Source organism: Phyllobates terribilis, unplaced genomic scaffold (genome assembly GCF_046119375.1).
Source record: "Phyllobates terribilis strain yellow unplaced genomic scaffold, ASM4611937v1 Scaffold_162__1_contigs__length_4246735, whole genome shotgun sequence".
Lineage (NCBI taxonomy): Eukaryota > Metazoa > Chordata > Amphibia > Anura > Dendrobatidae > Phyllobates > Phyllobates terribilis.
Window position 1 is genome coordinate 1415868 of NW_027362922.1, and position 20887 is coordinate 1436754.

The 20887-nt window shown below is 50.2% G+C and overlaps 1 protein-coding gene across 1 annotated transcript in view; it reads left to right on the forward strand.

Moving 5' to 3' along the window:
* Positions 1-20887, forward strand: part of LOC141207884 (securin-like) — a 57579-nt gene that overhangs the window by 26057 nt on the left and 10635 nt on the right. Inside the window, exon 2 of the mRNA XM_073664449.1 lies at positions 17992-18175. Within this exon, the coding sequence (XP_073520550.1) occupies positions 17992-18175 (184 nt within the window). The remainder of the gene's footprint in view (positions 1-17991; positions 18176-20887) is intronic.

Sequence of the window (20887 nt, forward strand, 5' to 3'; positions counted from 1 at the left end):
ACAAGCTGTATACAGGATATACACAAGCTGTATACAGGATACACACAAGCTGTATACAGGATACATACAAGCTGTATACAGGATACACACAAGCTGTATACAGGATACACACAAGCTGTATACAGGATACATACAAGCTGTATACAGGATACACACAAGCTGTATACAGGATACATACAAGCTGTATACAGGATACACACAAGCTGTATACAGGATACACACAAGCTGTATACAGGATACATACATGCTGTATACAGGATATACACAAGCTGTATACAGGATACATACAAGCTGTATACAGGATACATACAAGCTGTATACAGGATACATACATGCTGTATACAGGATATACACAAGCTGTATACAGGATACATACAAGCTATATACAGGATATATATAAGCTGTATACAAGCAGAGCTGAAGTGCAGGTTTATGTGGATTTTGCTGCAGTGAGTTTAGCTGGAAGAGCCCAGTATAATCCTCAGTGTCTCCGGCCTCAGGTCTATGTTCACACCACGTTCCTTAGACTCTCTGACGTTACCTGAATCTTCTTTTGGGTGTTTTTCTGTCGTCTCCTGAGCATTTTCCCTTTAGTGTTTATCCAGGACTTTTTTTTTATAGTTTTTGGCTATGTGCCCACGATGCAGAAATGCTCCGGATTTTTTCCTGAGCGTTTCTGCATCTCCTTGGCAGAAAAACCGCATGCGGATTGTACATGCGGATTGTACATGCGGATTGTACATGCGGATTGTGCATGCGGATTGTACATGCGGATTGTACATGCGGATTGTACATGCGGATTGTACATGCATTTTCCTGCCAGGGAGATGCGGATATGAAACGTTCTTCACATGCATTTCCGCATGCGGGTTGACAAGCGCTTTCCAAGCGATTTTAGCATCACTTAGAAAGTGCTTGACAACTTGGTCACACTATATAAATCCATGCAACCGACATGGATTTATATAGTGTGACCCTAAAGAATGGTAAAAAATAAATATTATACTTACCTTCTGATGGTCCCCGGTGTCCTTGTCCTGGCTTGCCGGCAGCTCGCGGTGGACTAAAAGGACCTGCCATGACGTCATTTACTCATGTGACGGGTCACGCGACCGCCGACGTCAGAGGTTGAGTGACCCGTCACATGACTAAATGATGTCACCGCAGGTCCTTTTAGTCCACCACAAGCTGCCGGCAAGCCAGGACAAGGACACCGGGGGGCCATCTTAAGGTAAGTATAATGTATATTTTTGATTTTATTCTTTTTTTTACAGGTGCTATGGTACCCAATTCCGGAGGAGAGTCTCCTCTTCTCCAAACCCTGGTACCATCCGCGCATTGAACCGCATGATATCCGCATGTGCAGATGCAGTGATGCGGATTCCATGCAAGTCAATGGCGGCGAAAACGCCTCGATTCCGCAAAATAATTGGTTGTGCTGCGGATTTTTCCGCAATGATAATCCACAGCGAAAATTTCCACAACATGTGCACAGCACATGCGGATCATCATTGGGGAACATGGCAGACCTTCTACCAAGCGTTTTTTTTAAGCGTTTCTGCAGCGGAATTGCCGCTGTGGAAATGCTTAAAAAACGCATAGTGGTCACACAGCCTTTCTCACGGTTTTTGTGGCGTTTTCTTTATTGTGGTTTTTCGGTCTCGTTCCACTAAATAATGAAGAGACACTTGTGGTTTATTAACAAATGGAAAAGCCCAGACCCCCCCAACATCTTCTGCTCCTTCTCCTGCCTTGTCCCGTATAGGCCGGAGCGGAGGACAGAGGAGCGGAGGACAGAGCGGAGGACGGAGGAGCGGAGGACAGAGCGGAGGACGAGCAGAGGACGGAGCGGAGGACAGAGGAGCAGAGGACGGAGCGGAGGACGGAGGAGCGGAGGACAGAGCCGAGGACGGAGCAGAGGACGGAGCGGAGGACAGAGGAGCAGAGGACGGAGCGGAGGACAGAGGAGCGGAGGACGGAGCGGAGGACGGAGGAGCGGAGGACAAGCAGAGGACGGAGCAGAGGACGGAGCAGAGGACGGAGCGGAGGACGGAGGACAGAGGAGCGGAGGACAGAGCGGAGGACGGAGGAGCGTAGGACAGAGCGGAGGACGAGCAGAGGACGAGCAGAGGACAGAGGAGCGGAGGACGGAGCGGAGGACGGAGCGGAGGACAGAACGGAGGATGGAGGAGCGGAGGACAGAGCGGAGGACGAGCAGAGGACGGAGTGGACGACAGAGGAGCAGAGGACAGAGAGGAGGACAGAGCGGAGGACGAGCAGAGGACGGAGCGGAGGACAGAGGAGCGGAGGACAGAGAGGAGGACAGAGGAGCGGAGGACGAGCAGAGGACGGAGCAGAGGACGGAGGTGTGGAGGACAGAGGAGTGGAGGACAGAGCGGAGGACGGAGCAGAGGACAGAGGAGCGGAGGACAGAGGAGCGGAGGACAGAGGAGCGGAGGACAGAGCAGAAGAGCGGAGGACAGAGGAGCGGAGGACAGAGGAGCGGAGGACAGAGGAGCGGAGGACAGAGCAGAGGAGCGGAGGACAGAGGAGCGGAGGACAGAGCGGAGGACGGAGGAGCGGAGGACAGAGCGGAGGACGAGCAGAGGACGGAGCAGAGGACGGAGCGGAGGACAGAGGAGCAGAGGACGGAGCCGCGGACGGAGCAGAGGACAGAGCGGAGGACAGAAGAGCGGAGGACAGATCGGAGGACGGAGCAGAGGACAGAGCGGAGGACGAGCAGAGAACGGAGCAGAGGACGGAGGGGAGGCTGGAGCGGAGGACAGAGGAAAGGAGGACGGAGGGGAGGACGTAGCGGAGGATAGAGGAGCTGAGGACGGAGAGGAGGGGAGGACGAAACGGAGGACGGAGCTGAGGACGGAGCGGAGGACAGAGGAGCGGAGGACAGAGCGGAGGACAGAGGAGCGGAGCACAGAGCGGAGGACGAGCGGAGGACGGAGCGGAGCTGAGGAAGAGCAGAGGACTGAGCGGAGGACGGAGCGGAGGACGGAGCAGAGCTAAGGACGAGCAGAGGACGGAGCGGAGGATGGAGGGGAGGACGGAGCGGAGGGGAGGACGGAGCGGAGGATAGAGGAGCTGAGGACGGAGCGGAGGAGAGGACGAAACGGAGGACGGAGCTGAGGACGGAGCGGAGGGGAGGACGAAACAGAGGACGGAGCTGAGGACGGAGAGGAGGGGAGGACGGAGCGGACACTTCTCTGCGGTTTGATAAGAGACGTGTCTGAGCCGCCATGGGCCCCGCGAGGGAGTACAGAGACTCCGTCTATTCCTGGCAGCGGCCTCCGGCTTCCTCAGGGGCTTTCTGTGGCGGAATAAGCCTGTGAGAGGCGCAGTGTGAACACAGCCTTACTGGCAGACACTGCGAGACTCTGTGCTGGACCCCACAATGTAACACGGGTATCCCCAGCTGAGAATAACCACAAGAGCCCAGCAGGGACACAGGAAACCCCGTGCTTTTATGTATCTTGGAGCCTACAGATTTACCTTACATAAGATAAAACAGATGAGACCCACCAGGGATGAAATCCTATGACCCCCCGAACCCCTAAAAAGCGCAGCCAAGCTCCTCCCCTGTACAGTGATAACAGGACTATTATAGCGCTATTACAGGCGAGTAGGTAACGTGTCTCCAGCCAATAAGAGCGGCCCGTCCATTATCCAATCAGATTACAGAGGTGCCGGGGCAGCGACCAATCAGGACGCGCTGATGACAGCCGCGTTCTGTATCGGCGGTTCCGGCTTCCCGGCCATGCTCTTTATCGGTGCCCGGTCCGCTCTCAGGAGCGGCTGTCAGGCTGTGTCTAGTAACCGTCTGTGAATACGTTCCCGGCTTCCCTGCCTGTTACGCTGCTGGTGGAGGGCGGTTTGTGGTATGGCGTCTTATTACCTCCGTTACATGACAAGCGCTGCCGTGAAACTACAACTCCCAGCATGCCCGCCTATGTCCTGATGGTACTGTCGTGCTGGGAGCTGTAATGTCGCGATGTTGGCGCTCCTGTGGCTTACTCTAGTCTTGCATTGCTGCTAGCCACCAGTAGGGGGAGCCCTGTGCATAGGATTTCATATATGGGCTCTATAACCCAAGTCTGTTCCCTAGGCTCCCTCTGGTGGTGGATGCAGGTATAGCATGGGGCTGAATGATGAGCTGCTCTTCGCCCGGCTTCTGTAGTTAGAGGGGAAACCTCCCTACTAATTCTCTGGGGTTTCCTCTTCTCCTTGTCTCTACAGTCTGTGGTAGTGCAGATGAATCATGTACTGCTAAATACATGGACCTGATGCATGAAGACTAGTGATGAGCAAGCATGCTCGGTGGTGCTCGCTGAGTATTTCCGGGGTTGCTCGGCGGGAGCTCGAGTCCCCTCCCTGCATGTTTGTTGCTCTTTACCGAGCTAATGAACATGCAGGGATTGCCTGCCACTCATTGTAATGCCGCAGCCATGTTGGTTGTGGCATTACAGTGATTGGCTGGCCGCACAGAGTCATCAGGTCTATATCAGACCTGGGGCCGCTGCGCTCGTCAGTCACTCCGGAATCAGACAGTGTAGGGAGAGGTGCTGCTGAGCTAGGGAGAGATTTGCTTGTTTATTAGGTAGTGTAGGGAGAACAGAAGTATGTTACACATATCCATCTCAACAAACAGTCCTTCTGAGGACTAATCCATCTGCAGAGATACCAGTCAGGCAGGGTATATAGCAGACTGCAGTGCAAATAGCACAAGAGGCTCCATTCCAGTTCTGTCTGCTGCTGTTAGACAATTCTAGACATAGTCTCAGGGGCCAGGAATAATTTTTTTTTGGATCTTAATCCTCATTATTTGCTTAAAAAGCAAGTCAGAGAACACAATTTATCTGCGCCATTTGCTTGTTGGCACTGCAGAATACAGCCAGGTCCTTTTCATATTACAGCGCTAAAAGTCCAACTATTTAAAACTGTTTGTCCGTCACACGGATCACATATAATTGCTCTGAAAATATTGCCATTTCTGGCCTCCATTAAAATTTTGTTGCAATTGACACCAGTTTGCTAAAATGGGCAAGAGAAGGGGCAACTGGATGTGATGGTGATGGTGCATGCAGAGGCCAAGGCCGTGGGCAAGCTGAAATTGTGCCGCAACAAACACCCACATCTTCTCGCTCCACCTTCCTCTCCCAATTAATAGGGGACTGCAGAACACCACTATTGAACGCAGAGCAGTGTGAAAAGGTCATTGGTTGGATAGCAGATAATGCTTCCAGTCACTTAGCCACCACCACCCTGTCTTCCAAACGGTCAAGTCTCAGTGGCAAGTGAGTCTGGACCGCATATTCCTCACCCTGAACCTCCTTCCTCCCACCATGCCGCGTGCCCGGAGACAACTGATCCCACACTTGGACACTCTGAAGAGTTGTTCACTTTTCAATTTATAGATTCGGGCCTCTCGCCCGGTCCACTTGAAGTGGGGCAAGAGGAGATCGCATGTAGCGATGCCCAAATATTTGAGCAGCCACGGTCACACGAAGGCGACGGTGGGAAACTGTCACAAGGGGTGGACGATAATGAGACACAATTGCCAGATAGTCAGGAGGACCAGGGTGCAGAAGTGGAAGACGAGGTGGTGGATGATATAGTACCTGACCCAACCTGGCAGGAGGAGATGCAGAGAGAAGAGAGCAGCACACGAGGAGGGAGGCAGAACACCCCAACAGGCAAGAAAAAGCAGTGTGGTGGCCGCAGACAGAAGGCAGGCAACAGTTCCCCGTAACACCAACACAAAGGAAGTTGCCAGTGCAACTGTTAGGTCTTCCCGAGTCTGGTTGTTTTTTAAAGACTCTGCTGATAACCCCAAAAAGGCCATTTGCACCACCTGCCAGGCCAGCATCAGCAGTGGTGACAAAACTAGCAGCCTGACCACCACCAGCATGATCAGGCACTTGGCAGCAAAGCACCCGACTTTGTGGGCCAAACCCCAGGGTCCAGGAACAGTGTCTGCAGGTGGCACCACTGCTTCTTCCGCTGTTGTGCATGCAAGCCAATCCCCTGTCCATAATGCATGCGAAGATGCCTCCTTCCCTGCACCAGTCGTTGCACACTCTATCAACTAGCAGCATCAGGAAGCACGTCCTTGTCCCAGCGCAGCGTCCAGTTGTCCATACCCCAGACCTTGGAACGCAAGCGCAAATACGCAGCCAACGCCCCACAGGCCACACTACTAAATTCCCACATTTCACGACTGCTTACACTTGAAATGTTGCCTTTTAGGCTCATGGAGGTGGAAGCATTCCGCAACCTGATGGCGGCGGCCGCCGTCTCTCGGTACTCGGTCCCCTGCACCCACTATTTCTCCCCGTGTGCCGCATTACACAAGCACGTGTCCCAAAACATTAGCCGTGCCTTCAACAACGCAGTTACTGGGAAAGTCCACCTAACCACGGACACGTGGACAAGTGCTTGTGGGCAGGGACGGTACATCTCAATCACGGCACACTGGGTTAAGGATTGCGGACCCTAGGTCAATCAGGGTTGCCCCCACAGTCTACAGCTCCTCCATCTCCGAAATGACCACATCAGTCACAAGCTGGAAGCACTGCCTCGGCCAAGCGGCAACAGGCTGTGCTGAAGCTAATATGCTTATGTGACAAAGCGCACAATGCTGAAGAGTTGTGAACAGCTCTGAAAGAGCAGGCAGATCTGTGGCTCACACCGCCGAACCTAAAGCCAGGCATGGTCGTGTGTGACAATGACCGGAACATGGTGGCGGCTCTGAGGCGAGGCGAGCTCACATATGTACCATTCCTGGCCCCTGTGCTTAACCTCGTGGTTCAGCGGTTTCTCAAATCCTACCCGGAGCTGCCGGATCTGCTTGTTAAAGTACGCCGCCTGTGTGCCCATTTTAGAAAATCGCCTACAGCTTCCGCCACCCTTGTGTTTCAGCAGCATTTGCAGCTTCCGGCTCAGACTGGTATGTGATGTCCCCATGTGTTGGAACTCTACACTGCAGATGTTGGGAAGGATTTGTGAGCAGAAGAGAGCAGTTGTTGACTACCAGCATCAACAAAGCCGTCGGTATTCAGTTCAGACTCCACACATAAGACCTCAGGAGTGGACATGGATGTCAGACATATCCTCCAAAACTTTGAGGACTCAACCAAGATGGTGAGTGGCGATGATGCCATAATTAGCGTCACCATCCCGCTTCTCTGTCTTCTGAAACGCTCTCTGCTCACAATAAAAGAGGGTGCATTGCAGGCGGAGCACGATGAGATGGAGCAAGGAACCATACAGGGTGATTACACACAGCCCAGCCTCATCTCATCCCAACTTGGATTGGGTGACAATGAGGAGGAGGAATGACAGGAGCTAGGTTCATGCGCTATAGATGGTACTACCTGCACTACTGTCATACCGTCTGTTCAGCGTGGATGACCTGAGGACAGAGAGGAGAAGGAGGAGAGCATGGTCATTCCTCTTGGTGAGGACACGGAAGTCTTGCCTGTTAGCAGTCTGGCACACATGGCTGAGTTTGTTACGTTGCCTTTCCCATGACCCTCGCGTTCTCAAAATTTCTGGTTCTGGGAGAATTTTCTCAGCCTCTCCCATCGCACAGGTCCTGAGGCTCGGGGTAATCTCCAAAGGACTGCAAAGTTTGGGAAGATGCTGAGGGAGTACCTTGCCGACCGTACCAACATCCTCTGTAATTCCTGTGTGCCTTATAATTATTGGGTATCAAAGCTGGATACGTGGAGTGAACTGGCTCTCTACGCCTCGGAGGTCCTGACCTGCCCTGCCGCTAGCATTTTGTCAGAGCGGGTTTTTAGTGTCGCTGGTGGAATTATAACTGATAAGCGCATCCGCCTGTCAACTGAAAATGCTGACAGGCTGACTGTTATAAAAATGAACAAGGACTGGATTGGGCCAGACTTCTCAACACCACCGAATGATAGCAGTGTAACATAAACTGAAAGCCAGTGTCTTTTCTTGGGAGGTGTATTCCCATGCACCTTTTCACACCCACACATGGGTATATGCTTCCTGATTTTGGCTATTTGCTCTTGTCCTCCTCCTTCTCCTCATCCTCCACCACCATATCACCAGTGTGACCGTGCTCCGTGATGCAACACCCACATAATTTTTTTAAAGGGTGTTTATGATGCCGTTAAAATTTTTTTTTTTTTTTATGCCGTATGTTCATGTATACCCCCCAGGGGTAAATGTTTGTCAGCCTATACACTTAGTGCATGGGCATTACAAGTATAGGAGACCCGCTCCTTTCTAATGGGAACCTTTTTTTTTTTAATGAGGCCCTCCTCCACGTCTCTTCCAAGGGGCATTGGAGTGCCTCCCAATTTTTGGCAGCCCAGCCACTCACTGCATACGCAATAACAGTATAGGAGACCCACTCTTTAGTAATGGGAACAACAAAGCCTAGCCAGCTGATGGCTCTCTAAGAATAGTAAAGGCCGCATGATGGCCCTAAAAATAGGTTTGCGGCTTTCAGAGTCCCTCCATCATAAATAAAACAGGATGTGTCTGATGTGTCCTACACCACATGGCCAGATAAGGTTGTAAAATGTTAAAATGACATTTCCCGGTGAATGCATTTGTCACGGGTGAAAGCAATGCAAAAACGCTAAGTTTGAACATAGCCCAAGGTGTGGAGGAGTATTTTTGTTTTTGGTTATTTATTTTGCCTTATATACAAGTCATTACCCTGGAAAGGATGTTCCTTAACATATTTCCCAGGAAAACCCATTATGGTTTCGTTTTTGTATGTTTTATTGTGAGTCCGTAAAAGTGGCGTAATACCTCTGACAACATTGTTGACAGCAGTGACCTGGGAGTCAGAGATGCTTCCAGGGGTCTTCCCCATGTTGTTCCCATGTCATTTGAGCACATTTCCCATTGATTTGGGCAATTTTTAGGCCCTCTGCAGACCGCCGGGGGGAGCCGCCTGAAAAATCCTCGAGTTTCCCACTTACATTGGGCTCGTTGCTTGGGTCGAGCACCCGAGTATTCCAATGTGCTCGACCCGAGCATTTTAGTGCTCACCCATCACTAATGAAGACCAGTGTTGTTGGTGCTGGTCTTGATGAGTGGCTGTCCTGGAGTCCTAGCTCGTCAGGCAAACCACTTCATGAATCAGGAGTGTCGGATGATGTTGTACACCTGTGCCCATAATCCTAATCCACCCCATGTTGGCGTAATACTTGTAGTGAACGTCTCTGCTTGTCCTGTATGATAAGCAGCGGCCGCCATGCCCCTGCGCCACCTCTGCCCATTTTGTTGACCCTGGGAGAAACTGACATGATGGCTCAACTGAGTTGGGCTTAAACTTTGCAGCTTTTGTCAGATTTCTGGTGAAAGCTTTGCTGCATCAGCCCGTACCATTTACATCTGTGGGATTCCAGCTGTTAAAGGGAACCTGTCACCAGTGTGAGTCTATGAACAAATGCCACCACCTTTACTGCTCCTGTGCTGCATCTCACAAACATGTCAGCTCCTGACTGCCCCCTATATACCTCAAATAATACCACTTGATCAGCTCTGTATGTAAATGAGGGTGGTCCGGTCTGATGGGTGTCCTCGCTGCGGTGTCTGTCCCTCTCTCCGCTCCTAAAAGCATCCTCCTCCTATGAAAGATGTGACGTGTCATCCACATAGTGAACCGAGAGCTCGCGCCTGCGCAGTAGCTTCACGGCACCGCACTGGCGCACTCTGCTCTGCCCTACTGTGAGCAGCGCATACAACAGCGCCGCGCATAGCTTTGTTTCATGTGAGCAGCGAGCTGATATCGTTGGCCTGTGCAGTAGCTTATTCCGATGCTGCTAGGCGTACTGCTGATTAGGAGCAGAGAGGGACAGAGGCCGCAGCGAGGACGATCATAAGACTGGACCACCCTCATTTACATAGTGTGGGAGCAGATCAAATGGTATTATTTGGGGTACACAGGGGGAGTCAGGAGCTGATGTCAGGTCCCTGTAATGGGTAATTGCTGCAGTGTAGACATGGCTGCTGATCAGTGCTGCTCATAGCACTATGGATCTGTCAGGACCCTGTAATGGGTAATTGCTGCAGTGTAGACATGGCGGCTGATCAGTGCTGCTCATAGCACTATGGATGTCAGGACCCTGTATTGGGTAATTGCTGCAGTGTAGACATGGCTGCTGATCACTGCTGCTCATAGCACTATGGATCTGTCAGGACCCTTTATTGGGTAATTGCTACAGTGTAGACATGGCTGCTGGTCAATGCTGCTCATAGCACTATGGATCTGTCAGGACCCTGTAATGGGTAATTGCTGCAGTGTAGACATGGCTACTGATCAGTGCTGCTCATAGCACTATGGATGTCAGAACCCTGAAATGGGTAATTGCTGCAGTGTAGACATGGCTGCTGATCAGTGCTGCTCATAGCACTATGTATCTGTCAGGTCCCTGTAATGGGTAATTGCTGCAGTGTAGACATGGCTGCTGATCAGTGCTGCTCATTGCTCTATGGATCTGTCAGGACCCTGTAATGGGTAATTGCTGCAGTGTAGACATGGCGGCTGAACAGTACTGCTCATAGCACTATGGATCTGTCAGGTCCCTGTAATGGGTAATTGCTGCAGTGTAGACATGGCTGCTGATCAGTGCTGCTCATAGCACCATGGATCTCTCAGGTCCCTGTAATGGGTAATTGCTGCAGTGTAGACATGGCTGCTGATCAGTGCTGCTCATAGCACTATGCATCTGTCAGGACCCTGTAATGGGTAATTGCTGCAGTGTAGACATGGCGGCTGATCAGTGCTGCTCATAGCACTATGGATCTGTCAGGACCCTTTAATGGGTAATTGCTGCAGTGTAGACATGGCGGCTGATCAGTGCTGCTCATAGCACTATGGATCTGTCAGGTCCCTGTAATGGGTAATTGCTGCCGTGTAGACATGGCTGCTGATCAGTGCTGCTCATTGCTCTATGGATCTGTCAGGACCCTGTAATGGGTAATTGCTGCAGTGTAGACATGGCGGCTAAACAGTACTGCTCATAGCACTATGGATCTGTCAGGTCCCTGTAATGGGTAATTGCTGCAGTGTAGACATGGCTGCTGATCAGTGCTGCTCATAGCACTATGGATCTCTCAGGTCCCTGTAATGGGTAATTGCTGCAGTGCAGACATGGCTGCTGATCAGTGCTGCTCATAGCACTATGGATCTGTCAGGTCCCTGTAATGGGTAATTGCTGCAGTGTAGACATGGCTGCTGATCAGTGCTGCTCATAGCACTATGCATCTGTCAGGACCCTGTAATGGGTAATTGCTGCAGTGTAGACATGGCGGCTGATCAGTGCTGCTCATAGCACTATGGATCTGTCAGGACCCTTTAATGTGTAATTGCTGCAGTGTAGCCATGGCGGCTGATCAGTGCTGCTCATAGCACTATGGATCTGTCAGGTCCCTGTAATGGGTAATTGCTGCAGTGTAGACATGGCTGCTGATCAGTGCTGCTCATAGCACTATGGATCCCCTGGAATGGGTAATTGCTGCAGTGTAGATATGGCTGCTGATCAGTGCTGCTCATAGCACTATGGATCTGTCAGAATCCTGTAATGGGTAATTGCTGCAGTGTAGACATGGCTGCTGATCAGTGCTGCTCATAGCACTATGGATCTGTCAGGACCCTGAAATGGGTAATTGCTGCAGTGTAGACATGGCTGCTGATCAGTGCTGCTCATAGCACTATGGATCTGTCAGGACCCTGTAATGGGTAATTGCTGCAGTGTAGACATGTCTGATCAGTGCTGCTCATAGCACTATGGATCTGTCAGGACCCTGTAATGGGTAATTGCTGCAGTGTAGACATGGCGGCTGATCAGTGCTGCTCATAGCACTATGGATGTCAGGACCCTGTATTGGGTAATTGCTGCAGTGTAGACATGGCTGCTGATCACTGCTGCTCATAGCACTATGGATCTGTCAGGACCCTTTATTGGGTAATTGCTACAGTGTAGACATGGCTGCTGGTCAATGCTGCTCATAGCACTATGGATCTGTCAGGACCCTTTAATGGGTAATTGCTGCAGTGTAGACATGGCTACTGATCAGTGCTGCTCATAGCACTATGGATGTCAGAACCCTGAAATGGGTAATTGCTGCAGTGTAGACATGGCTGCTGATCAGTGCTGCTCATAGCACTATGTATCTGTCAGGTCCCTGTAATGGGTAATTGCTGCAGTGTAGACATGGCTGCTGATCAGTGCTGCTCATTGCTCTATGGATCTGTCAGGACCCTGTAATGGGTAATTGCTGCAGTGTAGACATGGCGGCTGAACAGTACTGCTCATAGCACTATGGATCTGTCAGGTCCCTGTAATGGGTAATTGCTGCAGTGTAGACATGGCTGCTGATCAGTGCTGCTCATAGCACCATGGATCTCTCAGGTCCCTGTAATGGGTAATTGCTGCAGTGTAGACATGGCTGCTGATCAGTGCTGCTCATAGCACTATGCATCTGTCAGGACCCTGTAATGGGTAATTGCTGCAGTGTAGACATGGCGGCTGATCAGTGCTGCTCATAGCACTATGGATCTGTCAGGACCCTTTAATGGGTAATTGCTGCAGTGTAGACATGGCGGCTGATCAGTGCTGCTCATAGCACTATGGATCTGTCAGGTCCCTGTAATGGGTAATTGCTGCCGTGTAGACATGGCTGCTGATCAGTGCTGCTCATTGCTCTATGGATCTGTCAGGACCCTGTAATGGGTAATTGCTGCAGTGTAGACATGGCGGCTAAACAGTACTGCTCATAGCACTATGGATCTGTCAGGTCCCTGTAATGGGTAATTGCTGCAGTGTAGACATGGCTGCTGATCAGTGCTGCTCATAGCACTATGGATCTCTCAGGTCCCTGTAATGGGTAATTGCTGCAGTGCAGACATGGCTGCTGATCAGTGCTGCTCATAGCACTATGGATCTGTCAGGTCCCTGTAATGGGTAATTGCTGCAGTGTAGACATGGCTGCTGATCAGTGCTGCTCATAGCACTATGCATCTGTCAGGACCCTGTAATGGGTAATTGCTGCAGTGTAGACATGGCGGCTGATCAGTGCTGCTCATAGCACTATGGATCTGTCAGGACCCTTTAATGGGTAATTGCTGCAGTGTAGACATGGCGGCTGATCAGTGCTGCTCATAGCACTATGGATCTGTCAGGTCCCTGTAATGGGTAATTGCTGCAGTGTAGACATGGCTGCTGATCAGTGCTGCTCATAGCACTATGGATCCCCTGGAATGGGTAATTGCTGCAGTGTAGATATGGCTGCTGATCAGTGCTGCTCATAGCACTATGGATCTGTCAGAATCCTGTAATGGGTAATTGCTGCAGTGTAGACATGGCTGCTGATCAGTGCTGCTCATAGCACTATGGATCTGTCAGGACCCTGAAATGGGTAATTGCTGCAGTGTAGACATGGCTGCTGATCAGTGCTGCTCATAGCACTATGGATCTGTCAGGACCCTGTAATGGGTAATTGCTGCAGTGTAGACATGGCTGATCAGTGCTGCTCATAGCACTATGGATCTGTCAGGACCCTGTAATGGGTATTTGCTGCAGTGTAGACATAGCTGCTGATCAGTGCTGCTCATAGCACTATGGATCTGTCAGGTCCCTGTAATGAGTAATTGCTACAGTGTAGACATGGCTGCTGATCAATGCTGCTCATAGCACTATGGATCTGTCAGGACCCTGTAATGGGTAATTGCTGCAGTGTAGACCTGTCTGCTGATCAGTGCTGCTCATAGCACTATGGATCTTTCAGGTCCCTGTAATGGGTAATTGCTGCAGTGTAGATATGGCTGCTGATCAGTGCTGCTCATAGCACTATGGATCTGTCAGGATCCTGTAATGGGTAATTGCTGCAGTGTAGACATGGCTGCTGATCAGTGCTGCTCATAGCACTATGGATCTGTCAGGACCCTGTAATAGGTAATTGCTGCAGTGTAGACATGGCTGCTGATCAGTGCTGCTCATAGCACTATGGATCTGTCAGGACCCTGTAATGGGTAATTGCTGCAGTGTAGACATGGCTGCTGATCAGTGCTGCTCATATCACTATGGATCTTTCAGGACCCTGTAATGGGTAACTGCTGCAGTGTAGACATGGCTGCTGATCAGTGCTGCTCATAGCACTATGGATCTGTCAGGACCCTGTAATGGGTAATTGCTGCAGTGTAGACATGGCGGCTGATCAGTGCTGCTCATAGCACTATGTATCTGTCAGGTCCCTGTAATGGGTAATTGCTGCAGTGTAGACATGGCTGCTGATCAGTGCTGCTCATTGCTCTATGGATCTGTCAGGACCCTGTAATGGGTAATTGCTGCAGTGTAGACATGGCGGCTGAACAGTACTGCTCATAGCACTATGGATCTGTCAGGTCCCTGTAATGAGTAATTGCTGCAGTGTAGACATGGCTGCTGATCAGTGCTGCTCATAGCACTATGGATCTCTCAGGTCCCTGTAATGGGTAATTGCTGCAGTGTAGACATGGCTGCTGATCAGTGCTGCTCATAGCACTATGCATCTGTCAGGACCCTGTAATGGGTAATTGCTGCAGTGTAGACATGGCGGCTGACCAGTGCTGCTCATAGCACTATGGATCTGTCAGGACCCTTTAATGGGTAATTGCTGCAGTGTAGACATGGCGGCTGATCAGTGCTGCTCATAGCACTATGGATCTGTCAGGTCCCTGTAATGGGTAATTGCTGCCGTGTAGACATGGCTGCTGATCAGTGCTGCTCATTGCTCTATGGATCTGTCAGGACCCTGTAATGGGTAATTGCTGCAGTGTAGACATGGCGGCTGAACAGTACTGCTCATAGCACTATGGATCTGTCAGGTCCCTGTAATGGGTAATTGCTGCAGTGTAGACATGGCTGCTGATCAGTGCTGCTCATAGCACTATGGATCTCTCAGGTCCCTGTAATGGGTAATTGCTGCAGTGCAGACATGGCTGCTGATCAGTGCTGCTCATAGCACTATGGATCTGTCAGGTCCCTGTAATGGGTAATTGCTGCAGTGTAGACATGGCTGCTGATCAGTGCTGCTCATAGCACTATGCATCTGTCAGGACCCTGTAATGGGTAATTGCTGCAGTGTAGACATGGCGGCTGATCAGTGCTGCTCATAGCACTATGGATCTGTCAGGACCCTTTAATGGGTAATTGCTGCAGTGTAGACATGGCGGCTGATCAGTGCTGCTCATAGCACTATGGATCTGTCAGGTCCCTGTAATGGGTAATTGCTGCAGTGTAGACATGGCTGCTGATCAGTGCTGCTCATAGCACTATGGATCTTTCAGGTCCCTGTAATGGGTAATTGCTGCAGTGTAGATATGGCTGCTGATCAGTGCTGCTCATAGCACTATGGATCTGTCAGAATCCTGTAATGGGTAATTGCTGCAGTGTAGACATGGCTGCTGATCAGTGCTGCTCATAGCACTATGGATCTGTCAGGACCCTGAAATGGGTAATTGCTGCAGTGTAGACATGGCTGCTGATCAGTGCTGCTCATAGCACTATGGATCTGTCAGGACCCTGTAATGGGTAATTGCTGCAGTGTAGACATGGCTGATCAGTGCTGCTCATAGCACTATGGATCTGTCAGGACCCTGTAATGGGTATTTGCTGCAGTGTAGACATAGCTGCTGATCAGTGCTGCTCATAGCACTATGGATCTGTCAGGTACCTGTAATGAGTAATTGCTACAGTGTAGACATGGCTGCTAATCAATGCTGCTCATAGCACTATGGATCTGTCAGGACCCTGTAATGGGTAATTGCTGCAGTGTAGACCTGTCTGCTGATCAGTGCTGCTCATAGCACTATGGATCTTTCAGGTCCCTGTAATGGGTAATTGCTGCAGTGTAGATATGGCTGCTGATCAGTGCTGCTCATAGCACTATGGATCTGTCAGGATCCTGTAATGGGTAATTGCTGCAGTGTAGACATGGCTGCTGATCAGTGCTGCTCATAGCACTATGGATCTGTCAGGACCCTGTAATAGGTAATTGCTGCAGTGTAGACATGGCTGCTGATCAGTGCTGCTCATAGCACTATGGATCTGTCAGGACCCTGTAATGGGTAATTGCTGCAGTGTAGACATGGCTGCTGATCAGTGCTGCTCATATCACTGGATCTTTCAGGACCCTGTAATGGGTAACTGCTGCAGTGTAGACATGGCTGCTGATCAGTGCTGCTCATGGCACTATGGATCTGTCAGGACCCTGTAATGGGTAATTGCTGCAGTGTAGACATGGCGGCTGATCAGTGCTGCTCATAGCACTATGTATCTGTCAGGACCCTGTAATGGGTAATTGCTGCAGTGTAGACATGGCTGCTGATCAGTGCTGCTCATAGCACTATCGATCTGTCAGGACCCTGTAATGGGTAATTGCTGCAGTGTAGACATGGCGGCTGATCAGTGCTGCTCATAGCACTATGGATCTGTCAGGTCCCTGTAATGGGTAATTGCTGCATTGTGGACATGGCTGCTCATCAGTGCTGCTCATAGCACTATGGATCTGTCAGGACCCTGTAATGGGTAATTGCTGCAGTGTAGACATGGCTGCTGATCAGTGCTGCTCATAGCACTATGGATCTGTCAGGACCCTGTAATGGGTAATTGCTGCAGTGTAGACATGGCGGCTGATCAGTGCTGCTCATAGCACTATGGATCTGTCAGGTCCCTGTAATGGGTAATTGCTGCATTGTGGACATGGCTGCTCATCAGTGCTGCTCATAGCACTATGGATCTGTCAGGACCCTGCAATGGGTAATTGCTGCAGTGTAGACATGGCGGCTGATCAGTGCTGCTCATAGCACTATGGATCTGTCAGGTCCCTGTAATGGGTAATTGCTACATTGTGGACATGGCTGCTGATCAATGCTGCTCATAGCACTATTGATCTGTCAGGACCCTGTAATGGGTAATTGCTGCAGTGTAGACATGGCTGCTGATCAGTGCTGCTCATAGCACTATGGATCTGTCAGGACCCTGTAATGGGTAATTGCTGCAGTGTAGACATGGCTGCTGATCAGTGCTGCTCATAGCACTATGGATCTGTCAGGACCCTGTAATGGGTAATTGCTGCAGTGTAGACATGGCTGCTGATCAGTGCTGCTCATAGCACTATGGATCTGTCAGGACCCTGTAATGGGTAATTGCTAATTGCTGCAGTGTAGACATGGCGGCTGATCAGTGCTGCTCATAGCACTATGGATCTGTCAGGACCCTGTAATGGGTAATTGCTGCAGTGTAGACATGGCGGCTGATCAGTGCTGCTCATAGCACTATGGATCTGTCAGGACCCTGTAATGGGTAATTGCTGCAGTGTAGACATGGCGGCTGATCAATGCTGCTCATAGCACTATGGATCTGTCAGGTCCCTGTAATGGGTAATTGCTGCAGTGTAGACATGGCTGCTGATCAGTGCTGCTCATAGCACTATGGATCTGTCAGGACCCTGTAATGGGTAATTGCTGCAGTGTAGACATGGCGGCTGATCAGTGCTGCTCATAGCACTATGGATCTGTCAGGTCCCTGTAATGGGTAATTGCTGCAATGTAGACATGGCTGCTGATCAGTGCTGCTCATAGGGATCTGTCAGGACCCTGTAATGGGTAATTGCTGCATTGTGGACATGGCTGCTGATCAGTGCTGCTCATAGCACTATGGATCTGTCAGGACCCTGTAATGGGTAATTGCTGCAGTGTAGACATGGCGGCTGATCAGTGCTGCTCATAGCACTATGGATCTGTCCGGTCCCTGTAATGGGTTGTTGCTGTAGTTGGAGGTACAGGCCTCTATTCTCTGGTCCTGGCATCTGTAGGTGGATAATCGCTATAATTCTGGGCACCTGCTTACCAGGAATGGCTTCCTCTCCTGAGCTTACGCTATATTCCTCCTGACAAGGACCAGCATAATGAAGGGCTCCTCTAATATTCCTGAGTTGTGGTGTGAGGAGATTGTCCAGGGGTTGGTGAGGAGGACACTACTTGTTGGTGTGTTGTACAATGAAACGTGGCTCATTCTTATATTTTGCCTGCAGAATCTGACTATAATGGCGACCGTGATCTACACTGACCAGGAGAACGGTGATGTTAATGCTGCACTGTTGTCCAGAGGTCGTGCACAACTATCAGGTGCCGGTAAGTAGTTTCTAAAGGTAACGGCCGATCTGGCCCCAATTCATCAAGGGGTTTAATAGATTTCTAGCAGAACTCTGACAAGTTAAAACTTTTATGCAACTTAATGATTAAAAATTGTGACCTTTTTTAGCACTTTCATGCCAGGTCAGCCAGCTCTGTCAAGTGGGTGGAGCATGAACAGGGCATGGTGGAGCCGCCTGATACTCATGGAAAGTTGGGACTTAGGCTATGTGCCCACGTTGCATTTATGAAGCAGAAAATTTCTGCTGCATAAATGCAAGTCCTCTCCCGGAAAAACGCATGCGGAATTCTGCACGCGTTTATCGCGCATTTTTCGCGCGTTTATCACGCGTTTTCCACATGCGGAATTGCCTTGCGTTTTTTATGCATTGGACAAAGGCAATTCCGCTTGCGGAAACGCAAAATTAAATGACATGCTGCGGATTTTTGAATGCGGCATAAACGCTGCGGAAAAATCCGCAGCATGTGCATAGAACTTGCGGAATCCCATTGGGGACCATGGGGTGCGGATATACATGCGTTTTTCAAGCGTTTACGCTGCGGAAATTCCGCAGCATATACGCTTGAAAAATGCTACGTGGGCACACAGCCTTACAGCACCACTCCAGCTTTTTTTGTTTGGTTTTCAGCGCTGGGATGGCTCTTTTAAATGTAGGGCCTCTGGTCATATACTCGCCCTCCGGCGTCTTCACTGTTTTTCGGCATTGTTATGTTCCTATGGCACTATCTTGTGAGCGCAGCGGACTGGCCATAAGTCAGAAGCTACGACACAAGATCTCAATGCAATTCTATGGAAGCCAGAACAAGGCTCTCATAGACTTGTATGGGAAAGTGACCTCCGCAGCTCCATGAAACACTGGAGCAGCCAACAGGTCACTCTTCACCGGACAACGATGGGAGCAACTCTGGAAAACAAAGGCGGCAGCAAGTGAGTATGAGACCGGGCAATTGTATATAAAGCGCCACTCCAGCAATGCAGTAAAAAAAGCACCACTCCAGTGTTTTGGTTTTTTACAAATTAATTGCGCCTCCCCACAAGTGTTAATTTGGGGTCCACCTCATAATGAACTTGGTTTCTTCTGCCCACCCATCTTTAAAGAAGCAATCATCAAAGTTTTTATTCTCAATATATTGCGATCATCATATTGTATAGCACTTAAAATTTTAGAAGGCAGAAGGCGAAATGTACGTCTGGGTTGGGTTTTTTTTTCCTGGGTTTGGCAATGCAATCCTACATAGGTATTATGTCTCACTGTTGTACTTCAATACATCTACATTTGGCTGTTGGGATCTATGAATGATTATGTCATTCTTAGAAGGACCCTGAGTCAGGTAACCTAATGACTAGTAGATTCACAGCCATCTGGATCTAAAATCCTGTTATGTGAGGTTGTGCTGCCGCCTAGTGGCTTCCCATTCTTTTACATAACCCTCTACACCAGGGGTCCTCAAACTTTTTAAACAGGGGGCCAGTTCATGGTCCCTCAGACCATTGGAGGGCCGGAATATAGTTTTTAAAAAAAACTATGAACAAATTACTATGCACACTGCACATATCTTATTTTGTAGTTAAAAATAACAGTACAGGAACAAATACAATATTTAAAATGAAGAACAAGTAAAGTTAAATCAACCGGTATTTCAATAGGTAGGTAACTGTACCCAATAGGCAGCATAGGTCCCCAATAGGCAGGTAAATGTCCCCAATAGGCAGGTAAATGTCCCCAATAGGCAGCATATGTCCCCAATAGGCAGGTAAATATCCCCAATAGGCAGCATAGGTCCTCAATGGGCAGGTAAATGTTCCCAATAGGCAGGCTGTTTCCCCCTTATAATGCCATATGCAGCCTGTTCCATCCCTTATAATGCCCCATGCAGGCTGTTCCCCCTTATAATGCCCCATGCTGGATGCCACCCCCATATAATGCCCCATGCAGCATGTCACCCCCCCCATATAATGCCCCATGCAGCCTGTCACCCCCCCATATAATGCCCCATGCAGCCTGTCACCCCCCCATATAATGCCCCATGCAGCATGTCACCCCCCCATATAATGCCCCATGCAGCATGTCACCCCCCCATATTATGCCCCATGCAGCATGTCAACCCCCCCCATATTATGCCCCATGCAGGATGTCCCTTTACCCCCATATAATGCCCCAAGCAGCATGTCAACCCCCCCCCCATATTATACCCCATGCAGGATTTCCCCCCCCCCCATATAATGCCCCATGCAGGATGTCACCCCCCATATAATGCCCCATGCAGGATGTCACCCCCCATATAATGCCCCATGCAGCATGTCACCCCCCCCATATAATGCCACATGCAGCATGTCACCCCCCCATATAATGCCCCATGCAGCATGTCACCCCCCCCATATAATGCCCCATGCAGCATGTCACCCCCCCATATAATGCCCCATGCAGCATGTCACCCCCCATGTAATGCCCCATGCAGCATGTCACCCCCCATGTAATGCCCCATGCAGCATGTCACCCCCCCATATAATGCCCCATGCAGCATGTCACCCCCCCATATAATGCCCCATGCAGCATGTCACCCCCCATATAATGCCCCATGCAGCATGTCACCCCCCATATAATGCCCCATGCAGCATGTCACCCCCCCATATAATGCCCCATGCAGCATGTCACCCCCCCATATAATGCCCCATGCAGCATGTCACCC